The 24936-nt window shown below is 31.6% G+C and overlaps 2 protein-coding genes across 2 annotated transcripts in view; both read left to right on the top strand.

Moving 5' to 3' along the window:
• LOC130657558 (uncharacterized) overlaps positions 1-24613 on the top strand; it is a 36998-nt gene extending 12385 nt beyond the window's left edge. The window contains exons 12-54 of the mRNA XM_057460544.1: positions 47-306; positions 813-866; positions 950-1016; positions 1103-1138; positions 1510-1655; positions 2558-2626; positions 2729-2788; positions 3313-3382; positions 3526-3722; positions 4061-4214; positions 4314-4436; positions 4618-4748; positions 4822-4896; positions 5948-6011; positions 6358-6408; positions 6641-6906; positions 7012-7077; positions 7645-7717; positions 8030-8059; positions 8210-8358; positions 8453-8521; positions 9208-9267; positions 9496-9565; positions 11271-11458; positions 11839-11995; positions 12079-12201; positions 13543-13676; positions 14207-14281; positions 14815-14878; positions 15229-15282; positions 15756-16039; positions 16503-16565; positions 17075-17150; positions 17325-17369; positions 17864-18020; positions 18736-18953; positions 19443-19627; positions 21699-21770; positions 21903-22022; positions 22369-22583; positions 22939-22979; positions 23057-23153; positions 23288-24613. Coding sequence (XP_057316527.1) covers positions 47-306; positions 813-866; positions 950-1016; positions 1103-1138; positions 1510-1655; positions 2558-2626; positions 2729-2788; positions 3313-3382; positions 3526-3722; positions 4061-4214; positions 4314-4436; positions 4618-4748; positions 4822-4896; positions 5948-6011; positions 6358-6408; positions 6641-6906; positions 7012-7077; positions 7645-7717; positions 8030-8059; positions 8210-8358; positions 8453-8521; positions 9208-9267; positions 9496-9565; positions 11271-11458; positions 11839-11995; positions 12079-12201; positions 13543-13676; positions 14207-14281; positions 14815-14878; positions 15229-15282; positions 15756-16039; positions 16503-16565; positions 17075-17150; positions 17325-17369; positions 17864-18020; positions 18736-18953; positions 19443-19627; positions 21699-21770; positions 21903-22022; positions 22369-22583; positions 22939-22979; positions 23057-23153; positions 23288-23711 — 5132 coding nt within the window. The 3' untranslated portion in view covers positions 23712-24613. The remainder of the gene's footprint in view (positions 1-46; positions 307-812; positions 867-949; positions 1017-1102; positions 1139-1509; positions 1656-2557; positions 2627-2728; positions 2789-3312; positions 3383-3525; positions 3723-4060; positions 4215-4313; positions 4437-4617; positions 4749-4821; positions 4897-5947; positions 6012-6357; positions 6409-6640; positions 6907-7011; positions 7078-7644; positions 7718-8029; positions 8060-8209; positions 8359-8452; positions 8522-9207; positions 9268-9495; positions 9566-11270; positions 11459-11838; positions 11996-12078; positions 12202-13542; positions 13677-14206; positions 14282-14814; positions 14879-15228; positions 15283-15755; positions 16040-16502; positions 16566-17074; positions 17151-17324; positions 17370-17863; positions 18021-18735; positions 18954-19442; positions 19628-21698; positions 21771-21902; positions 22023-22368; positions 22584-22938; positions 22980-23056; positions 23154-23287) is intronic.
• The window catches only part of LOC130657557 (talin-2-like), a 90290-nt gene continuing 85156 nt past the window's right edge, over positions 19803-24936 (top strand). The window contains exon 1 of the mRNA XM_057460541.1: positions 19803-19812. The gene's annotated coding sequence lies outside the window, so the exon portion shown is untranslated. The remainder of the gene's footprint in view (positions 19813-24936) is intronic.

Here is a 24936-nt window from a genome sequence, read left to right as displayed (position 1 = left end):
AAATACATATCATCAAACAAAAACAATAATTATTCATTGTACTTAGAACCCACTGATCAACCAATATCCAACAGTGAAGTCCAACTTACAAAATCTCAAGAAAAGTGCACTGCCCTTATACAAACACAATGTGGTGATGATTCATGTTTAAAATGCAGCAGTGCAGTGTTTAATGTAGCTGTTGCATGGAAAAAGCCTGTCACATTATCTCCTATTCAACATTATGTAGTTAGATGGGGAACTGGTGTTTATTTTAACAAAAATTTTCTCATAAGGAAAGAATTCAATAAAACCAACATTTCTCCGGTAAGTTTTAATTTTTTTAAAATTATCCACTGTCTATGCCTATTTATGCTACACTCATGACAAAACGATATGCATTTGTGAGTGACTCCTCACCACTGAACATATTAGACTTAACACTAACTCAGGCTTAGGTAATTTGCCCTTATTGGGGTTTCCTTTTTTCTGAGTATTAAAAAATGTGACACTGCTAATATAAAATTGGCCTGCAATTAGGGGTATGTGCTCTAATACTTATTGTGTATTATCTAAACTGGGGGTAGGATGAATAATAATGATGAGGATTGAAGCTCCATTATTGCATCATATTGGTGCTTTACTGAATTAATGTATTTTTTTTCTCAATGTTTTTTTTCTTATAAAGAGGTTTATTCTACAGCATGTACAGTGTTATTAAGTAAATAAAAGTTATAGGTGAAACATCCTGTGACAATATGTTCAGCAGAACAGAAATCTCTTTTACTGTAACAAACTTTTTAATTATTTACAAAAGCCTGTTTTATATTCAGAGTACCACAACCTATATAATACACGATGTTCCTGTGGGAGACTTGATTGTTCAGGTAAACTTTGAAATATTAGTTAACAAATAAAATGTTATTCTCTTATTATTTTTGTCAGATAAAAAATGTTCTAATTTTTATAGGTCTATGCACAAACGTCAACACTTGGCATAGGAAAATCTCGAGGCTATAGCGTTATAAAATTAAAATGTATTTAGCTTATAATTACTTTTTTATTTTGATGTTTTTTAATAACAATTGGAATAGAAGTAAATGATGGAATTTATATTTTTTAGTACCTGAAAAAAAAGTATTTGTCGTAAACCAACCAGGTATAATTTATTTCTTTCCATGCATATTCCTAAGCATATTGCGTCTGTGTGTTTGTGTTAAGCAAAGGTGATTTCTTTAATAGCAGCCATAAAACATTTCCTATTACCTGTTTTTTTTAAATCATGTTAGCGTTTTTGCCTGACTTAGAATATAGTCATGTCATAAGATATAATTAAGCAATTTCCAGAGCTGAGAAAACTTCCTTATTATTATCTTTGGAAATATTACTGACAAAAAGAAGTAACGAGTAATTGGAAGGCAAGCATTTTAATATGTTATCAGAGGCTTAAGTGAATTCTTCCATAGACCTTACAGTTAGTTTTTAATATTATTTCTCTTATTCAACTAAATATAAATAAAATTGTTTTAGATCAATATGAAACAGCTGATGGTTTCTTAAGTTTGTGTTCAAACAATTTTGTTACTATGCCCAAAACGAATCAAATAAGCGATGGAGAAAACGGTATTAAAGATGATTGGTTTAAATGGGGAAGATTATATTCTTTTTGTATGCAGGTAAGAGTATACAACATGTACCAATTGAACCAGTTGAAAAAGCTAAAACACATGTAATTTTAGTAATTACTTGGCTGGAAAGCTGAAATATGTTTGTTAATTATTGAAAAATATTTTTAAGATAACAACTGAAAGATTAAATGTTGATTCCTCCACCACACAAACAAACAAAAAAAATCCAGATTGGCTATTCATTTGATTTGTATTTGATGTTTATATGTATCTGATGCGCCTTTGTGTATTTGATGTTCTTTTATTTGTATCTGATATTCGCTTATGTGTACCTGATGTTTATTCATGTGTATCCGATGTTCGCTTATGTGTACCTGTACTCATTCATGTGTATCCGATGTCTGTTTATGTGTATCTGATGTTCATTCATGTGTATCCAATGTTTGTTTATGTGTATCTGATGCTCATTCATGTGTATCTGATGTTTGTTTATGTGTATCTGATGCTCATTCATGTGTATCTGATGTTTGTTTATGTGTACCTGATGCTCATTCATGTGTATCCGATGTTTGTTTATGTGTATCTGATGTTTGTTTATGTGTACCTGCAATAACTTGGCTGATAAAAAACTTGTTATAAGGTAAAAAAACGCAAACCTATAAAATAAAATGAAATAAAAGTTTTTGGTCCTGTAATTATGTCTTACTTGAAACATGTTTTAATTGCCAATATCAGTTTTATTTGTTTTGTTGTTGTTAATTTTTTTAATCTTGGACAGTAATGTTTTCTTTGTTAAGTCTAAAGGAAAGGAGTGAGCTAGAAAATCAAAATCATTTATTTATAAATTAAAAATTGACAAATTTTCTTTTAATAAATTAAAAAAACATGCTTTTATGTGATGGCTTTATTTTCAATCAGTATATAATTTGGAAAATAATGCTTGTCTTTAGTATGACTTTGGCTCAAAAAATATATCAACATCAATGTATTCCAAATGTGAAAGCATAAAATGTCGACAGGTAAGCGTTTGGATTTATTAATGTTGAGTTTTATCAGATATAAAACTTTATCTATTTGTTTTTCCATGTTGCCATTTTAAAAAAAAGCAACTTTTTTTATAGTGTATGAAGGCGTGTCATATTTCATTGCCTTTTGATGTTTCAAAATGTTTTAATGCTTGCGTAAGTAGTTTTACATTTTTAACATTAAAGACTTAATTAACCTCATTTTACCCATGGAACTCATCCAGTAGAGAACTCATGGGCAAATCACTAGTTTCAAGTTTAAAACCAGGCCCAGCACATGAGTAACACATCTTGGGTAAACTGATCTAACAGTAGAAAGCTAAGAGCTGATGGTAGGTGTTTGATGCACCACTTAAGCAATGCAATTTTTCTGCTCTTGCACATATGTGTACGGGGTAGATACTCCATCTTAGTTCACATTTCTATTTTACTTTTTCTTACTTGGTAAAGTGTTTTTGTCCATCACTGAAAGTCAAGAAAATTTAATTACTTTTCAGACCAGGATTAGAAAATTTCTATATCACTAGATGTCAACATGTCAACTATTTTTATGGAAGCACCATGCTGCTAAATTGTGATTTCAGATACCCTCTTTTTAAAATGAAAGTTTTCGTATTTCTATGTTGATCTAAAAGTGTTAATACAGAGATCTTTTCATGTTTATTTATTATGATCTTTAGAGTTCAGATGAATGCCAACAGGGATGTACATTTTACAACCAAACGAATAATAACAATGTATTGGCAACAGGTTAATAAAATTTAAATAAATTTAAGCATTACAGTTTTTAATATTTATAATGACTTGTGTAAAATAAAACTTCTAGTTGGTATTAAATGTTTAATGAATCTTTTAAATTTATTTCACATTATGCCTGCGTATATTTTTCATAGATGGATTCGTGAATGCTAGTATTACACCCCATTATTTGTCTCGCTATGTCAACATTGTTAAGAAGAATAAAACTAGTGTCACTTTTAAATGGCCAAGCATATCACCCGAAGGCTCAGCAAAGCTGCCCAGTGTATATTTAATTGTTCTGGAATCTAATAATACATATAAACCAGACTTAAAGAATGTTTTAGGTCTTGTAAGTACATTTGTTTAACATATAATGCAGATTTACAAATAATGCAGTCTGTCTAATTCACGCTGGTGCTTAGCAAAAACAAAAAACAAAACAAGGTGAATGGAGATGTGTAAACAAAAAATTTTGAGTCACATTAGCAAATTTTTGCCAATCTTGTATTCCTTGAAGTTGGAGTTAAGTTTTGCTCTCAATTTTCTTCTTAATTTAACCGTTGTTCGGTATATAAAAGTGCACAATCCCAAAGCAAAATATAAATTGTTAACCTAAAACACAAGGTTGCCAATTCGATTGTTTCTAAATATATAACATAGTTGTTTATTTTAACCTTGGTGTTTTAGATGACCAGAACTATTCGAACCATTACATTGTCTAATATCTGCTCAAGTTATCAGCTATATGGCAAATTTCTGGACACTATGTACAGCTTGCGCGTATATTCTATCAATTATAATGGTTATGACAGAAGTGTATTTTTACAAAGCAATATGACGAGTATGATTCCAAATTTTTTTATCTTATCTTTGCTAAAAGTTGTAAAATTAAAATAAATATATAAATTTCAACCAAAAATATTATTTTAATCTATTTTAGAAATGATACCCTTTAGCGCTGTACGCAGCCTAACAATAAATCCTGCACCACGTTACATAAAAAGCAAGTCCCTGCTTGCACAAAGTAGGATTGCTTGGAACATTAGTTGGTTGCCACCACAAGGTATTTATATTACAATACACATTCACATATTTATTATTCACTGACTCACCATTTTATTGGCCCTTATGTATTTTTTTGATTTATAAAAAAATGATCATTTCTTTCCTAATCCATTGAATTAGATTAAAAAACTTATAGCAAATGTGTGTTTGTTCTGATTATTTTGTAACTGTGGTTTCAGAGGTTGATTTACTTGGAAGTGTTGATGTTAAAGTTAAAGTGGAAGTTGGCATAGCTAATTGTTCCAACCTGGAAAATTTCCAAAGATTGGTGCAAAGAGGATTCATTTTAAATGAATTTGAAACATCTGTTGTAAGTTCTATTTTGTTACAGTTTTCTTGTTGATTGGAAAAATTTAAAGTAATGGTAATGTAATGTTTTTTAGAATAATACACAAGTGACAGTATCACAAGCTAATACTGACCAAGATGATTTAAAATCATGTTTGATCGAAGTAAAGGTAAACAAAAAACATCTTTTAAGATTTTTGAATTTCCGCGCCCGAAGGCGTAGGAAATTTTTTAAAACCGTCGTTTTTTTCTTTCGGAGCATTTTTTGAGAAAAAATCGACCCTGGGATTTCACATTCGTCCGTCATAGATGTAAGCTTCGTACCCAAGCTCCTTAACTACTGGGAAGTCTCGTAATGACGTTTCAGGCCAAAATTGGTATTTGTTTTCGACAAAATTTGGCACAGTTAACAAAAAAGTATGCTGAACATAATGGTGACATAATAATTTTGATTTTTGTCACCTAAATGTCATTAAAGGCCAAAATTGGTCCAAAAAGTAAAACTACTTTATTTTTGACAAATTTTGGCACAATTAACAAAAAAAGTATGGTGAGCATGATGGTGACATCAAAATTTTGGTTTTTTGCCACCTTAAATGTCATTTTAGGCCAAAATTGGTCCAAAAATTAAAACCACTTTATTTTCGTCTAAATCTGGCACAGTTAACAAATAAAGTATGCTAAAAATGATGATAGTACAAAAGTTTGATTTTTTGTCACCTAAATGTCACTTTAGGCCAAAATTTATCCAAAAATTAAAACTGCTTTATTTTCGACAAAAATTGACACAGTTAATAAAAAAAGTATGCTGAAAATGATGGTCACATCAAAATTTTGATTTATCTTCAGAGGTTCATGCACCAAACCCCTTCGAATGTTTGGCACAATAACACAACGAGTTAGCAGGTTTTCATCAAATATTTTGGTAGCGCGCGGAAATTCTTAGAACCCCCAGGGCTTCTTGTTGTTTTTTTAAAACAATCACCTTTAAGATAAAAAATACATCAAATGTTCTTGACTTTCTTTTAAAACTAAGGGACGAAGTTTGGTCTTTTTGCCTTTCTTGCTTCCAAATTTTTTGGTTTACATATTTTTTCCTGATATTGTTCTGATAATTTTCTTGCTAAAGAAAATGTTGGTATTAACTTAATAGCAATCTCTTGTTTAAATATATAGTTAAATGTAAAGTTGATTATAAAGTTGTATATCACTTTATGTTAGGTCAACACTCTTTATGGAGGATGTCTTTTAGGAGATACAGCTGTCCAGTATGTGAAGTATGAAGGTATAGAAAAAAGTGGAATTTTGTATGATATGTGGTTGGAGATATGTTTCTGTAAAGCATGTAGATGACAAATCTGCTTAAAATACCTTATACCCTTCCTCCCTAACATACCTTTCTAAAGCAACTCGATGACAAATCAGTACAAAATACTTCGTTGGTATGACTTTTTGCATGTTTAATTTAAATAAGAAGAAAGAAGTAGTAAAACAAATGGGTGTAATTGATGTAACAAACTTTTTTTGTGCAAAATAGTGAAAAGTGAAAAAAAAAACCCTTTTCCCTTCCTTTCTAACTTTAGGTTTATTTTACATAGTTTTAAACTTATGAGTCTATGTCTTTCTAACAGGTTGCGAGACTGTACCAAATTATGAATGTCCACCTTTACCAACAACACCAAGTAAGAAAGGGCATTTTTATTTCTCTAGCACTTTTTTTTGTGTTCTCTATTTGGTATATAAGTTCTTCAAAAAGATTTTGTATGGTATATCACACATTGCGGTTTTTATCATCAAAAATTACATTGTTTTTTTTTCATTTTGCCTCTAATGTTAATTTTGGTAAGGGCCATTTGAAAATACTTTCTTTAATAGTTACTAACTGAAACTATTTTTTGTTATTTTTTTGTTTAGAACCAACAGACCAACCAGTTACCAACATAACCATTAAAGTCCTAGATAAAAGATGTTCAAGACTCGTGTCGACACTCTGTTCAAATGGTTTTGTAAATGTGACATGCTCCAAGTGTGAAAGTATGTCGTATGACATTGGAATTATTTGGAGCAGGCCTTTCACAGCTTCTCCACTGCAATATTATGTACTACGATGGGGAGAAGGTCATAAAATTTCAGTACTTGTTCTTATGAAAAGAGAATTTGGTAGAATAAACATAGCTGCAGTAAGTCGTCATAAATTTCGTTTTTAATTAAGTATATTTTTAAATGCAAACGTCATTGTGTTATATTGAAATTTTTTATAAATTTTTTAAAAACTTTTATGGTAGGAAAATACAAGTTATGTCTTAAAAGATGTTAATGTTGAAACTGGTGGATTATTTTTTGCAGTTCAGGTTTGTGTTTTTAGTGCACCTAATAATTATATTTTTACAATGTTCTTTAACGATACTGTGATTAACCAGTACAATTTGGTCCTCTGTATATAGATGTTGGTACCTTTAGTTGGTCAGACGTTCTTAAAAAAAGTTGATTTTTTCTTTTCTTAATATCATAGCTTTTAAACAAACCTATCTTGATCCTTCTGTTTCTGTTGAAAAATTTGTGATTTTTTTTTTGTGAAGAAATTCATTAATATTTGTTTTATTTTCACAAGAGTTGAGCCATTTTTTCAAATTTAGCATTACCTAATCTATTTCAGTAAATTAAAGAGACATGATTTTTTTTATAATTTTTGCGGAGTGGTTTTTACTGGTAAACGGTTACAGGCTTAGCATGTAATGTTTGATGTTAGCTTTGTTTTTCTGTGATTTCTTATGGGGGCTGCAGTTAGCTTTGCAAAATGTTCCATTGTGTTAAGAAATTTATTATAGATCTTACTAACACTGAAAGCTTTAATGTTAAAAGTTTAATCTATGAAATTGTACCTAATTAATATTATTAATTGTTTTTTATTTATGTAGATTCATCCTAAAACAAACACCAGTGGTGATATTACTGATTTTAAACCTGGTTACACAACATTGAAGCTAAAAGGTATGTTTGCTTATACTGCAGTTTAAAAAAAAATATTTAGGTCACATCTTAACTAATAATTATGTGTGTCATAGAAAGAGAAAAAGAAAACAATAACAAATTATTTGAGGGAAAGAAATGTTATAATTTAAAAGTAAAATGATGATGTAAACAAGTGTCATGTCAAAATAAGCAAGTAGAAAACCTGTAATAAGCATAACAACGCAAATTTTTTCATGCACAATGGTTTAATAGGAGTTAAACTATTACAATGCATACAAGTACGTACTTAATATTAGAAAGTAGATAGTTTGGAATAAACATTTTTTCTAGGACCTCCTCCGCCACATGTTCCTTCCGCATGTAAGTTTTTGTAATTTGTATAACTGTTTAATTTTCCCATCATATTACGCGATTATATTTCATAATTATTCCAGTCATTTTATCCTTAGTCCTTGATGGATGTCAACAGGTTTGGTCAGTTGAGTTAACTTTGACTATTTATATTTACAGCTAAATTCACAACAGAGGATGGTTTCCTAAGAATTTGTTCGAACGCCTTTTTAAAAACAAAAACTAATCAAGTGATCAGAAGATCCAGTGATGGACCTTTTAACAATCAGTGGTTAGAGTGGGGACGGTTATATTCATACTGTATGCAGGTACATTTTAAATCTTTGCCAACCTAAATGTCAAAAGACTGGCTTTATATATATATATTGTTTTAAAAATGTTTGTTATGCATTTTGATTATAGTACGAGACTGCTACGAAGAATGTTTCGTCAATACTTGATGTGAACTGTGCTAATCAAACTTGCAAAAATGTAAGTGGTACTTTTGTTAATAATAATCAAAACTATCAAGAGTAATTTCTCCACCGATAATGATAAATAAAGGATCCCAAAACTTTTTCCACCGAAATTCAGAGGCTCCAAAAAATATATTTTTTACCACAATTTCCACTTATTTAATTTCAAATTTTTTTTTTCGAATAAATTTTATTTATTTAAACTATTTTAGTTAAGATCACCTCTGTAACAGCAAAAAAATTATTGTAAAGTCATTTGAGTAATGGCTTACCATGTGTGTATTTAAAAACCCATTAAAATCGCACTTGCAATCGTAGTAATAACTCCCATCCTAAAAATTTCCATTTGAGGATGTACGAAATAGTGATGTGGAAAATTTGTATGACGGGCAATCCCTGGTCAATTTTCTATGTTATAATAATTGAAAAAAATTGTTTTGAATTGAATTTTTTATGTTTTTCCTTTCTTCTAAAATAGAAAAACCCGTTTCTAATTTGAATTCCTAACTAACGTTTGAATTCGTTTTTTTTTAGAATGTACATATTCGGTTTAAAATTTTTCTGGCAGAAAAGTTGTGCTGTACTTTTTCCACTTAATTTTTCCCACTTATCAGAACTGTTATTAAATATTTGTTTATTTTCTTATATTTTTCTGATACCTCTTTCCTTCAGTATCTATAGTATTTTATCATGTGTTTATAGTGTATGACTGCTTGTAACGTTCCACATCCATTTGACTTGGATGCTTGTAAAGGTTATTGTGTAAGTGTCCTTACATTTGTATTCTCTAATAACAAAAAAAAAAAAGATTTTCTGTTAAAGACTTATCAAGGTTCCATTTTCAGATGTTTTATGCTGTGAAATTTAGTTCCAAACAAAAACAAAGAAAAATAGATGATAGGCGAAATCTTATTAGACTAGATTGTTACATACACTAGGCTGTGATCCTACTTATCATTAAACATTTTACATATAAATTTTAAATCTTAGAATTCAAATGAATGTATATCTGGATGCGACTTTTATGCCAAATTAAAATCTCCAGTTCAAAGTTTAGCTGGTATGTTTTTTATGTACGTATGTTATATATCGGTCATATTTATTTGGTTTATCTTAGCAAGTTTGAAAAATCAAAACGCGTGATTGGGTCATGCGTCAAGAATTGACTAGCTAAAAACAATTATGCATAACGTGAAAATGAAATGCAGAAAGTTTTGACTATCTGTGGCACAGAGATCCCTTACAATCCTGCTGTATCAAAACATTTTTTGAGTTTGCTCTGCATCCTCTTTAACCTTAACCTTAATTTTAACATCTTGGCTCTTGTCATTTTTTTTGTTGTTGTTATTTACCCATGTCAGTCTGAGCTGTTGCTTTCAAGTTTCTTCATTTTTAAAATAATTTAGGCTTATTCTTTGTTCAGGGTGGTCACTTCTCTTAAAATCTCTTATATAACCCCTCCAAAAAATGAAGACCTAAATTCTAAATGCAGAAATTTACACTCAAAATATTAATTAAACAGGGCTGATGAATTATATTTTATATGTTTACTGCATTTCGAAAATAAACAGTTTCTCTGAAAACGTGGAAAGGCTTTTTATTATAAGCATCTTTTATAGCAGACCTGTCTCTACAGCAGTCGCTTTTTTCAGTATTGGTTAAAATCATAGTCTGATATAACGAAACCTGTATGTAGCGAACACTTCATAGTGGACTCCTCCTTATAATCATGGAGTTATATGTGGGACAATATTCGTGTATGGTTTTCGTCGCGTTGTAATGCTTTTCGTCGTGTCGTATCTTTCTTCGTCGTGTCGTATCTTTCTTCGTCGTGTGGTTTTCTTCGCAGCGTAATGGTTTTCGTCGAGGCGTATTACTCATGTTGGTGTGATCTCATGTTTCGTCGTGTCGTATGTCACTTCGTGGGGTATTTCACTTTGAGGCGAAATAGTTATGCTTTTTTTACACGGAATTACTAATTTCGTGAAGCTTTTACACAATATATTTTACTTTCTTTCTAGTGGCTTTGGTCTTTCTACTGGGTAAAGCTAGCTATTATTATTGTCATTTTTTTTTAAAAAAACCATACATTCTTAGCTATAGATTTAGTTAGCTAGCTATACATTTTAAGCATGCTACACTGTATAATCTATTATCTATTTTGTAGTTTAAATGGATTCTGATGAAAATATCAAAAATCAAATAAACTAACTACATAAACATAAATTATTACATAAAACTCTTACACAACACATAATATTTCTTCATAATCACAAATGTAAAACTAACTTAAAAATAGAATATAACTTTTAGCACTAAACTAAAGGTTTTGTTTATTTTACTGCCCTTTATTCATGTGACTTAGATTTCTTGTAAGCGCTACACGAATTTAGTAATTTCGTGTTAAAAAAGCATGAAAATTTTCGCTACGAAGTAAAATACGCCACGAAGTGAAATACGCCGCGAAGTAAAACACGCCACGAAGTGAAATACGCCGCAAAGTGAAATACGCCGCGACGAACACAAATATGACTCAACGAAACGTTAAACCACCCCACAAAGAAAGATACGACGCGACAAAAACCACACCACGAATATTGTCCCATATATAACTCCATATATAATTGATCTCCTTATAGTGGAGAGACTAAAATTTTAACCCCTTCCTCCCCCTATCATATGCACATACAGTATAGAATTTTGTATACATCGAAGACTTGTGTATTGTAGCTTATATGTACTGGGACTAATTTGTAATATTTTAGATCCGTTGCAAGCCGACAAAAAGAAAACAGAAGGCAGTGTTTTCATTACAGAACGAACTACCAGTACTGTGTCTTTTAGTTGGAGTGATATAGTATCAGATAGCAATCCAAAGTTATCCAGCGTGTATTTACTGGAACTGCATGTTAATAATTTTTTTTATTCTGATTTAAAGAACGTACTAGGTTTGGTAAGACTTTTGACTAATTTTATTGAAATATTTTTAATTGGTTTAAGCTGTTTTAATCTCACCATGCATTATGTCAAGCGTGCCAAATTTAATTTTGAGTAATCTTGGCACTTTGGCTTTTTTTTAACCCAAGTCCTTGAAGTATTTTGTGAATTGATGAAGCTGAGAATTGTTGCAAAGCAATCTTAATTCTCTTCCACGTGGATCCATATTTCGATATCTTGAAATTGAATGATCACAAGTTATGGCTATTAGTTGGCATGTTGCATGTCAGTATTTTGTGTTTGCTGTGTTGCTAATTGGTGTATTTTGACTCCCTGTGTTGACACCCTGATATCAAATTTGGTGTCTGCTGTTTTATCAGCATCTTTTCTTCATAGAGCACACTAAGTGAAAGAAACATATCGTCTTCAAATTTCTGTTCAAGTTTTGGATTGTATGGGAAATTTGATCATGAAACAAATTATAAATTGAGAGTATACCCAATCAACTATCTAACATCCAACAGAGACCATTACATTGAAAGTAATTTTACAAGTAAGTGACCACCATGCTTTTTTTAAACACTTTACGTCTGGAAGAGTGAGTGTCTTGAATAATAATATAATGTTTATTTTTAGTGATGAAGCGAATTGATGTTATATACAATCTAACTATTAATCCTAAACCAATTGCAATCAAAAACAATGATCCTCTGCTTCCTACTTATATACGCTGGACAATATCTTGGTCTGTCAACTCATGTAAGCGAATTGTGCTAGAAAAGTAACCATGCTAGCAATCATCCTAAAATCAGATAGTTTAGCTAGCCTTATTTATTGCTATTCTTTAAATGTTTTTCTTTCCGTTTTTATGTATTTACTGTTTTTGTTTTATCTTCACCAATCTGTTTTTTACTGAGCTAGTTACACCTTGAGGGAAAAAATATGACTAGTCAAATATGGTTAGCTACCACAAAATTCTTAATTAATAATTCTGATACTAAGTGTAGTCAGGTAGCTACAAATTTTATTGTAATATAAACTTTGGCGAAAGTCTAAAGTTTATTGATTCAAGGAGACAACAGTCTCAATTAAAATTTGACAGTTAGCTTAGGGTTTTTTTACCCACAATTAGTTTTGTGACAACAGGCTTTCTGTTTTTATTTAAACTGACAATGAATTTTGCAAATTTAACTTTTTTACAAAATAAAATTACTGAGTTTTCTGTGTTTTATTTAAATGTTTTTGCCATGGCGTGGTACAACACTGTGTTTTTATTTAAATGTTTTTGCCATGGCGTGGTACAACACTGTGTTTTTATTTAAATGTTTTTGCTATGGCGTGGTACAACACTGTGTTTTTATTTAAATTTTTTTGCCTTGGCGTGGTACAACACTGTGTTTTTATTTAAATGTTTTTGCTATGGCGTGGTACAACACTGTGCTTTATTTGAATGTTTTTGCAATGGTGTGGTACAACACTGTGTTTTTTTAAATGTTTTTGCCATGGCGTGGTACAACACTGTGTTTTTATTTAAATGTTTTTGCCATGGCGTGGTACAACACTGTGTTTTTATTTAAATGTTTTTGCCATGGCGTGGTACCACACTGTGTTTTTATTTAAATGTTTTTGCCATGGCGTGGTACAACACTGTGTTTTTTTTAAATGTTTTTGCCATGGCGTGGTACCACACTGTGTTTTTATTTAAATGTTTTTGCCATGGGGTGGTATAACAGTGTGTTTTTATTTCCACTAAAGTTTTGGGAAAGTTGTTTTTTTTAAAAAATATAACACCTATAACACTGGTGCTGTATGTGCTTCATTTGATATACCACATACTGCATACCTAATACATTTTTTAGTATTGTCTACATTTTTACCCCTAAATCCCCTAAAATTGTGGAATTTCAAGGCTATGATCACGTTGTTGTAACTTACTGTAATCACTTGGTTATTGGGAATAACTTTAATAACGCATTTCATTTGATTAAGCTTTTCTAAGAACGCTGTGAAGAACACCACAGATAGAACAACAACTAAAAAAATATTTTTTGATATCTCTTATTTTGAGTTTCTAACTGTGTTTTTTTTTATTTGTTTTAGCTTCAAATGTAATGCTTTATAAAAACTTCCACAAAAGTTTTGTTCTTCTAAATTGCTCCATTGAGGAAAATCAAAGAACAATGATGTCGGTTTATTTGGAAAACACTATTGAAAAAAATACGGAAATTCCATCTGTAAGTGATCGCTTTTTTGTGGATATGTATTACACTGTTTACTTAAAGACATTGAAAGAAATGAAAAATATAATGCTGTCTGTTTTCGTCATGAACCAATGGTCAGACTTTTTAAATATTTAGAAACATTTCCAGGCTGAAAACTGCGTTTCTCATAAACAGTAGTACTGGGTTGTAACAAGAACAAATAATCGTTTATTATTTTCATGAATTTTCCAAAACAATCGCATGCACAACTATCCGTAAAAAAACCAACAGTAGTTCATGTTTTTTCAATGTTTGTAAAACTGTTTATTTGAGTAAAGCAATGGTTTGGCAGCTGTAGCAACATAAATGTAATTTGTTTTTATTTCCTGAGAATCACACAAATTCTACATGTGAAACTTCCCCTAATTCATCAAGCTTATATGTCCCAAATTAGGGCCAGCGACTTTCATTTCCGTTCACAGAAAAATAGGTTCAATGGCAGATAAATAGATGAAGTTTTTTACGTTTCAACTTGATAAACTGTATATTTAATCTATTTTCAGAATGTACATCACACCACAGTTGATATGCCTAACAATGCTTATGATTCACTCCGATCATGTTTGATCAGAGTCCGGGTGAGAACGTACTGTTGTTAAAGGGGAATTTTCCCTTCTTGTTTACTGTTTTTTCATTTGTGTTTGATTGATGAGAGAAATTTATCTTGCCCATCAACCTTTCTCCGAGTCGGCCTATCAACACTGTGGTGCACAGTTTGCAACATTAATCACGTGATTTTCTGTAGCTTACAGAAAAGGGGAGAATTTAGTTAAACTGATAAAAAAAGCAATGTAGTAACAGTTTAGAAAAAAAGTTATTTGGTATACAAAAATTATTTAGATATTTTTTAAATATTTTTTTAGTATTTATTGATTTGAAATTAAAACCTGAAGAATGAACCAAAGCCTTATATTTATAGGCTTTGGTTCATTCTTCAGGTAACATATTTCAGTCATACCTTCCTTAATAAGATATTAATGCTCTAATGTTAACAAAACAATTTCTACGTAAAAAGATATTTTTTGGAATATGTCGTTAAATATGGCATAGTTATGAACTTTCAGTATTAAGATTTTTAGTTTTGAAAAGAGTTCTTTTCTCCCGACTTCAGATCGCTTCACTGTACAACCAATGTTTGCGTGGAGATGAAGAAGTTTCTTATGTGAGATACGAAGGTAATGGCTTAAATGGCGTTTTTAATTTTCATATTATTGATGATTAAAAACGTTGATTATTTACTGTATACAAGAGTAAAAAGCATTTTGCACATAAGTAGATCACTTAAAAGGGCTCGTAAGAAGTCGTAAAATTTTGCACACTGGTAGATTACTTGAAGGGGTTCGTAAAAAGTCGTAACATTTTGCGCATCAATGGATCACTCGAAAGAGCTCGTAAGAAGTCGTAAAATTTTGCACTACAGATCACTCCAAAGTGTTTGTAAGAAATCGTAACACTTTGTAACACATTTTAACCTATTCTTATAAATTAATATATCATTTTTATTTTTGGTGTTTTTTCTTTGTAGGATGCAACACAGTTGATAACTTTGATTGTGCAAAGATATCAACAACTACAGTCAGTAAGTCAACCCAGTTCGTCCTGTCTTGGGATTAAAAATCTCAATCGTATTTTTCAATCCGGTGTCACGCTTCAAAAAATCAATGAAGTCATTTTCGTTTGTGGTCTAGTCTTAATGTATATTTGTTTCGGTTTCGGGTGAAACTTCGGATTTTCTTTCGGTCTGTGCCACGTAAAGTCGGTATATTCAATGCAAAGTCGGTATGTTTTATGTAAAGTTAGTTTGTTTCATGTAAAGTCGGTCTGTCTTATGTAAAGTTGGTCTGTTCTATGTAAAGTTGGTCTGTTCTATGTAAAGTCGGTCTGTTCTATGTAAAGTCGGTCTGTTCTATGTAAAGTCGGTTTGTTTCATGTAAAGCTTACTAGTTTTCCTCGTCTATTTCTTCTACCAAATGTTGGTTCTCACATGTCTATGTGGGTTAAACACAGAAAATTTGAACAACAAGTGATCAAATGTGTTTATTTCCCATTTAGAACCAACTAATCAACCTTTCAGGGATGAGATGATTAACATCACTCACACTAAAGAAGAATGTATCAATACAACTAGAGCACTTTGTTTTAATGGTAAACAGAACGCCTCGTGTGAAATCTGTACCACTTTGGCATACCATTTGCTTTTGCGATGGCAGAAACCGATCCTAGTCGAGCCTATTAAGAGGTACCTTATCCGCTGGGGAAAGGCGTCTTATGTAGGAAGTCTGAAAGTACCTATATTAAATGAGAAGGATGAATACAATCGAGTCAATGTATCTGCTGTGAGTAATTCATTCAATTTTGATATCCATTAAGTTCGAACTCGAGCGGGAAAGTTGTATGGGAACTCACCCATAGTCCTGTCATCATACTTATATGTATGCAACTGCTGCTTTTGCACTTGACAATTTATTCAATATTTTAAACATTTTTTTTAACTTGTTTTTTGAAACTTACTATTCTTTTCTTTTTTTGACTTGTACAAGACAATATCAGGGTCCATATGGTGATTTGATGATTTCCCTGCAGAACGAATTATAAATATTTCTGCAATTATTTTGATTTCTCATCGCAATAAATAAATTCGAATTTTGTTTCATTTTTTAACCCTTTTATAGTTGTAACAGAGATACCAGTAGAACATCAACTGATAACATGGGCGGTTTTTAAGCTGGATGGCGTTTTTTCAGGCTGTTGTGTATTTAGACACGTACAACTAGCTATTACAACAATCTATTTTTTTAGCAAGAAACTTCATATAACATCACTGTTACAGTAAAGAATTACGACATTGACATAGCTGTTCAGGTGAAATTATAATCCTCTTTATATGTTGGTATTATATTTATATATTTTCTTTATATGTTTGTATTATATTTATATATTTTCTTTTTATGTTTGTATTTTATATATTTTCTTTATATGTTGGTATTATATTTATATATTTTCTTTATATGTTTGTATTATATTTATATATTTTCTTTATATGTTTGTATTATATTTATATATTTTCTTTTTATGTTTGTATTTTATATATTTTCTTTATATGTTGGTATTATATTTATATATTTTCTTTATATGTTTGTATTATATTTATATATTTTCTTTATATGTTGGTATTATATTTATATATTTTCTTTATATGTTGGTATTATATTTATATATTTTCTTTATATGTTTGTATTATATTTATATATTTTCTTTATATGTTTGTATTATATTTATATATTTTCTTTTTATGTTTGTATTTTATATATTTTTTTTATATGTTTGTATTATATTTATATATTTTCTTTATTTATTATCATTTTTTTTAGGTGTTTCCTATCACCAATTCTAACCGCAAACCCGCTCCAATAACATTTGAAGGATATACGCAGATATTACTCAAGGGTAAATACCTTAAAGTGTAATTTATTGTAAAAAGTCAGTCATGCATTTAGTCAACAGATTACTAGTTTAATCTGCCATCAAAACGATAGAAGTTTTGAAGATTGATTTTGTTCTGTGTCTTGAAGTGGGTTTTTATACTCCTTGTCACAATCCTGGATGTATTTTTATTTTCAGCTGCTGGGAATCCAATCAGCATACAGCCGCCTCCTCCAGTGATAGGTAAATTTTACAAGTCATTGCAACCGTAGGACAGGGGGAATGACTAGGAAGGGACACTCCTTTTTTTCATTATCACAACCCACAGTCAAACCTAAATTGCATTAACTAACCACAGTATATTCCCCGGGCAGACACGTATCATTGCCCTAAATGCATTCCTGTATTAAATCATTTCAGGAGGTTTTATTTTATTAAGAAAAAAAATTTTCTACAATCTCAGTTGGCGAAACAACTTGTTGGCGTTCAGAAAAACGTTACTATTTTCATCCGCATCCAACACAAATTTTACGAAAAAAAAAATCTACAAGATAACTACACATTATTTAACATTCTATGACTCAAAAGCAGAAAGCTGTTATGTACGATCGATGCGTATTTTTTTAAAAGTTAATATACTTTAAAAGCCTTCCATCAGATTTGGTTTAAGGTTAGATATTTTAAAGCTACTAATCAGAGATATCTGTTTTATAACAATCATCTTGATTTTTTTGCAGGTGAAGATGACGATAACACAGAAAAAATCGTACTCGCTGTCTTGGTTCCACTTTTGTTATTAGCACTGTGTTTCATGGTGATCATGTATTTCCGTCATCACCAAAAACGCAATAACCGACATTTACATGGAATGTCATTCTCCAAAGAGACTTTAGAGTAAGTAGACTTCTGTTGTTGTTGTTTGCCATATAATAGGATCGTAATTGTTGTTTTTTAATAAGAAGCTGATTATCTATTGGCTGAGTTAGAGATTTGGCTCACGAACTAAGTAAATGATAAGCAACCGACCTAAAATTGAAAAATTTAAGCAAGTGAGACTTAAAATAGGATAGTCTAACACACAACAAACAGTTCTTTGAAAGACTGAGCAGTCCTGAATATTGCGCTAAGCAACATCTTAAGCCCTAAGGCGTAACTCAAAATTTTGCTTTTAGCAACTCAGGCTAAAATAAAAAATAGAGTTATAAGCATAAAGCATGTAATTGTTTTCCGCTTTTCTTCCAGGAGCTTTGTGTTTCAACCGCAGCTTTTTAAAAAACTTAAAATATTGTCTCTGCTGGGTGGGAGATTTATTCTCTTTTATGTAGGCCTTTATTTTCATTAAGGCAAATATCTGCCATATCAGCATTTCGCCTTTGTTGCGATGCAAATTCGCGTGCTTCGGAGTCTAAGGTTTAGGAGACTGACTGTGTACACACACACACACACACACACAAAGTCAAGCAGTTTATTTCTTATTTTTGTTTTGTGTTTCGAGTTGTGATAGTTATTTATACCATAAAAATGACAGGTAAAAATAATGAAGATCATATAGAAACGCGTTTTTACTGTCAGTTTACAAAGTCACCCCTCTTTATTTTTGATCTGTTAGAATGTATTTGAGTAAAGAAGATACGGAATTGGATGATTGGGAAATCTTTCCTATCAATATCACGTTGGATGAAAAAATCGGCGAAGGTGCATTTGGTACTGTGTTTAGTGCAACATTGGATGCTAAAGTTTTGCTCAAATCTCATTATGCCAAACAAAATGGCAGCGATTTATTTCAGTCTAAAAAAGTGCCGACATTTGCTGTCAAACTTCTGAAAGGTGATGTTAAGCTATCGTATGTATAATTCTGTGAAAATAGCAACAATAGTCAGTCATCATTTTATGACATTGGAAAAATGTGGACGGGTCGTATTATAGTGACGTAAGAGGATCTACCGCGATGGAAAAGACTTCTAAAATTTAATTTTCTAGAATGCCAAAAAATGAACTTTTTATGCAACTTTTGAACAACTCTAGATTTTACGCATTTAATTTATTGACAGTTTAACTTTTGATAGATCATATAACATAAAAAAAATTATAGTGAAAAATAAGAAATTTGATTATTTTTTGACAATATAATTATGTAGGCTCGACACTGTTCAAAAAATTAACTACTCCTTCTAAATTATTAGAAGCATAATAGTAATACTTGATGTGTGGGTAAAAATGTGTGGACGGTACTGTACTAATCATTGCAAATTTTAGAGAAAAAGATTTTGTGAATTTTGAAGCAGTAGATGAAATTAAAAATACATCCACTTTTAGAGGGTGCTTCGCAAATGGAATATAACGATTTCAAGGAAGAGATATCGTTAATGAAAGAGATTGGCTTTCACCGAAATATCGTCAATTTAATTGGTTGCAGCACAGTTAACAATCCACTTTGCTTGGTTGTAGAGTTTATGGAACACGGTGATTTGTTGCATTACTTGAGAAAGAGGAGAACAAAGGTACAATTGTTTGTTTTGTAACCCAAATTTTTCCCAGCTTTTTTTATTGGCGAAATATTTCTACCAACTTCTATTTTTTGCCATCGAAGTTTTTACGATGATTTTGGCTTTTTCTTTTTTTTGCGCATTTTTTGCGCATTTTTTTGTTGACAATTTAGTGTCAAGCTCAAGGTAACTGAGTTTAACTATAGGAATTCCTGCTATTATGCCTATCCCCTGTCATCACAAACATAAAAACAGTTACATTGAAATATTTGAACCAACATTTTCTTGAACCGAAAGATTTCTTAGAATATCTCTATGCTTTTATGATTAAGTGGCTGCGAAAACGAGAGAGGAGGTTTGTAGTACCGTCAAAACAACTTGAAAACTCTTTTTCTGCACAAAAGGATAAAAAATGTAATTTCTTTGTTAAACATACTAAGCGTCGTTGCGCAGCACTGTATAAGACAAAATCAGAAGCAGAGAGAAACAGATTTGCAAATGTATTAAGAAGGGATGAATTAAGAAGACCAGCGCAATGAAGCGTTTAAGATAGCAAAGCAAATGAAGAAGATTAACCAAGATGCTGTAGCTAAGAAGTGTGTATGTGACGATGGAGGTATCTTGGCTGGGACAGCTATGCAGGTCAAGACAGAATGGATAGTGAAGGCTATGGGAAAAAATGAAGATTGGCAAGGCTCAGGAGTATCAGGTGCGTCTGGATATACCGGAGTTGAGTTTATTGCAATTCTCGCTAATTAGATTATAAAAAGTTATTTGGTGGGCTATGAGAAAACTAAGTGTGGATGAGTGGCTAGTTACGATGGTACAGTCTATGTACAGCCATGCTAGAAGTTGTGTCAGGATTAACGATTCACTTAGTAATGAATTTAGTGAAAATGTTGATGTACATCAGGGTTCTGTACTTCGTCTTTTGTTGTTTGTGGTAGTCTTAGAAGCGCTGTCAATGGAATTCGTAACAGGTTGTTCATGGCACTTATTGAATGCAGATGATTTGGTTTTCATAGCGGAATCACTGAAAAAATTAGTTAAAAAGTTTGAGAAGAAGAAAAAAGGACTAAAAGAGAAAGGGCTAAGAGTGAATACAGCGAAGTCTAAAGTCATGATTAGCAGCATTGAAGCCAACTTTAAACTTGTGGCTTGAAAGTGGCCTTGTAGAAGTGCAGTGGTATTGGAGGAAGATAAAGCGCTGACATTCAGTTTGTATGCAAGCGTTCCAAAGTTAAATTATAGACAATTAATATTATTTATAGCTTTATTGATGTACAACAATGGCTCGTTAGAAATAGTTGGGAACTTCTGTTACTTAAGTGATATGTTGGGCAGTGAAGGGGATGTTGGAAGAAGTGTTACTTGCAGGATAGGTTCTGCTTGGAAAAAGTTCAGAGATTTTATCATTGTTGACTAGCAGACTCTTGTCAATTGAGGTAAAAGGTAGGTTGTATGAGGCCTGTGTAAGAAGTGTTATATTGTACAGTAGTGAGACATGGACAATGAAGCAAGATGATCTTGACCGTTTAGAAAGGTATGATGTGGGAATGGTTAAATAAGGGACAGAAAGAGCTCAAATGAGCTAATAAGCAGGCTAGGTATCCGTAGCATTAAAGATGTTACCCAGATAAGAAGATTAAGTTGGTTGGGACACTTAGAGGAATGGAGGGGAATAATTGGGTAAGAAAGTGTAGAGACTTGACAGTTCCTGGTGGAAATCCCAAAGGTGGACCCAGAAAGACTTAGCAGGAGTTTATAAGGACAGAGTTTATGCAGATGAATTTGCATTTCGGGTTAAAAACAATAGGTCTATTGTTTAGAACAATAGAGAAATAAGAATAATGACCAGTCTGTTTTTTTAGCATTATTATAAAAAAAACTTGTAGGTCAATCCAATGGGGAATTAATTTTCACGAAAAATTGATTTTCACGTTAGTGCAATCTCGTTTGTTTGCAAAAACACGACTCGCGCGATATATCTGTAAGCGTTATCTGACTTTAATTAAAGAGGTCTGCTATTAAGGGTGAGTGTGTCCACAGCTTATATACTTACTAAACATTTAATAATTATGTTTAGTTATGCACATCACAATCTTCCGACTCTAGTCGCTCATACGCTTATAATCAGATGTTTCAAAGTTCTGATCAGGTAAGTTGTGATTGGTCTTTTACTGCCATGCAGGCTTCTGATTGGCTCGTATGCGACATTCATTTTTTTACTTTCTTTCTTTTTTTCTATTTCGAGATATGTATTTTGAGGGAGTATTTTTCACTCATATAGGATCTGAACGAGAAAAACGAATTTGTACCAAACTCAACATTATCCAGTGATCCAGATGATCCTGATAAAATTACGGCTGACGATCTTTTGTCATTTGCATGGCAGATATCTGCTGGGATGGTAAGTGGATTTTTTTTAGAAAAACTTATGTAAGTAATAACTCCAAGGAATAATGAACACTCCTTGGAGGATGAGTGGGTGATAATACTTATAAAAAGCTCATAAATTTGCAAAAATCTAGACTAACGACTTTTTGTGATTGTACAACGATTTTAAGATTTCCTTTAGAGTACTGGGTCCGCTATGATTGGTTAAGTTTTAATTTTTTGAGTGTAAGGGCCTCGAAATATCCATGTTTTTTATTTTCAACACATTTTTTTACCCCAGATTTATTCCCACTCCCGTCCCTTTTAAAGTACTATTAAATTCTGTTAAGCATTCCAGAAAATCTGTTTTTAAATTTTAGGAATATCTTGCGCAAAAAAATCTGGTACATCGGGACTTAGCTGCTCGCAATATATTAGTTGGCAGTGATCGAAAGGTTAAAGTATCGGATTTTGGGTTAACAAGAGCGGTTAGCAACGATTTGATTTATATGAGTAACAAAAATCGAAAGCTTCCTATCAAATGGATGTCTGTTGAAGCTATCTTCGATCAAGTGTTTACCACTTTTAGTGACGTGTAAGTTCGTACGCCCGCTGGTTTTTTCGCTCGCTCGCTTCCTTGTTTGTTCGCACGCTCGTTTATTTGTTCGCTCGCTCGTTTGTTTAATCGCTCGTTCATTCGTTAGACTCTCTGGTTTGGTTTTATTTGCTGCAATTTATATGCCATGTACTTCTATGTAAGAATATCTTAATACACCAGAAAATTTACCACTAGGAAACACAACATTACAAAATTTCTTTAAAAATGTAAAAAACGATTTTCAATTTTTTTTTAATGTTTCGGTTGTTGAACAGTCATCATTAGAATGAATTAAAGTTTATATTAAAGATTATATATACAAATTAAGTTAATAAATGACTTTGATTTTTAGATGGGCATATGGAATTGTTCTGTTTGAAATCGTTACTTTGGGTAAGTGAGACCGTACATTCGTTAAAAAGTCTATATGTGTGTGAACAAGACTCTTGTAGCAACTTTTTTTACTATAGGTGGCACCCCTTACCCGTCCATTAGCAACCGTGAGTTACTTGGGATGCTGAAATCGGGATATCGGATGGAGAAACCGGAAAATTGTGCAGACGCCATGTAGGCATTGACTTATTTTTCTTTCACGTAAAGAAAAAAATTTGCTTCCATTCCTCTTCTTACCCGTGTATCTCTTTACATTTCATTACTACCCTGGGTTAACAGATAACGTTCTGACACGTTTGTTTATTTAGGTATGATGTAATGCTGCACTGCTGGAACGAGGATCCATTGCAACGGCCGTCCTTCACAGAATTACGTGAACATCTGGAAAGTGTTTTAAACGAAGGTGATCATTACTTTAGTTTCGACATCAATCAAGAAGACACGTATTATAACGTTGCATCTTTTAAAAGTGTTCCCTCTGATGATGAGGAGGAGAATAAGGTTTTTGATGAGGAGTTCATGCAGAAGCCCATTCAGATAAAAACTGCGAAGGAGTTGAAAAAACAACAGGAAGGAGAAAACGATGCCAATACCAAGTTACCACATGACGATACAAACCCCGAGAAGCGAAATGATACGAGATATATCGAACTGCAATCTGTGAAAACACCTGAGAAAAATTCTAATGTGTATGTTAATTCAGCGTTCGATACTGCCGATCTTGTGTTATAATTTTGTTTTATTGTAAGTGTAAATTGCGCATGCGTGCAGGCACGTTTTAATACCACGCAAATTTGTATATATATAAGGTTGACACTGTTGTATTTAATGTGAAACACTTGTTTTATGTTACCACTTATATCAATATTTCGTTTTATCGCAAACTTAAGCCGGGGAATAATGTTCGTGGCTAATTATGTCTATAGTTATAATTTTTTAGATAATATTTTTTACTTAATTTTTGTGAATAGGCCCTTTACAACTTTAAATTAATTTAACTTCAATTTTTTTCCAGTTTGTGCATTCTAAATATAAAAATAAAAAAGAGTTCCAGAAATCCTTTATAATCGATACCTCTTGATAATGTGCTCTGTTGTTAATTGCAGTACTTTGCAATCTTAAAGCACTGGCTAAAAAAAGAGGAATTTTAAAAACCATCATTTCCTTCATTGCTAATGCTTCTTTTTTTTTAATTTTTATCCTTTTTAAAAGATGAGCTGTGTTTGTTGTATTAAGGGAATATCGAGTACACAATTAAATTGTATTTTAAAAAATAATATTTAATTAAATTTCATGTTGAATTATACGGGTAATGTTATAGCCTACTTGTAGACCTGCTCTGCTCCGTTATGATCTATCTTTTTTGCTAAACTTATATCCGTAAAATATCATTTGTTGTTTTTTGCTCAGTCAGCATTTTTACAACTTGTCGTCTTTTTGAAAATATTCATATACTGAGAATAATGGAGTTTTTCTAACAGTCAAACAAAGTCCTGAAAAATGGAATTGCCTTTTTGAAAAACATAAAATCAAAAGTTCGTTAAGTAGAAGCGCAGCGGAGTTGCTCTACGGGTAGCTAAAGCTTGGTTTTCATTAAAGCAAAAAGTGTTCAGCAACAGTTCGGTTTCACGAAAGAGACACAGAGATGTTTCACAAGAAATGTTTTCAGATATTTATCTCTACAATTGTTACACAGCTATTACGGATTGTAATGTAAACCAAGATTAAACATCTAAGGGTATTTTACACGTTATTTTTCTTTATTATAAGAACATCGTGAAAACGTCGAGGCTTTACACATTCAGAACAATTAGATAAACATGTATATTTATAATAAGATAACTTCAATAATATCTATACTTTCAATTCATAAAAAACATTTTTAACACCATCCGCAAATTTGATCATATATTTCCTCTTTCTTGTTGAATATATTTTTTATTTTTTCTGTGTATTC

Source organism: Hydractinia symbiolongicarpus, chromosome 9 (genome assembly GCF_029227915.1).
Source record: "Hydractinia symbiolongicarpus strain clone_291-10 chromosome 9, HSymV2.1, whole genome shotgun sequence".
In the NCBI taxonomy this organism is placed as follows: Eukaryota; Metazoa; Cnidaria; class Hydrozoa; order Anthoathecata; family Hydractiniidae; genus Hydractinia; species Hydractinia symbiolongicarpus.
The sequence above is the reverse complement of the archived record's forward strand: the minus strand, read 5'-3'. Positions and strand labels throughout refer to the sequence as shown.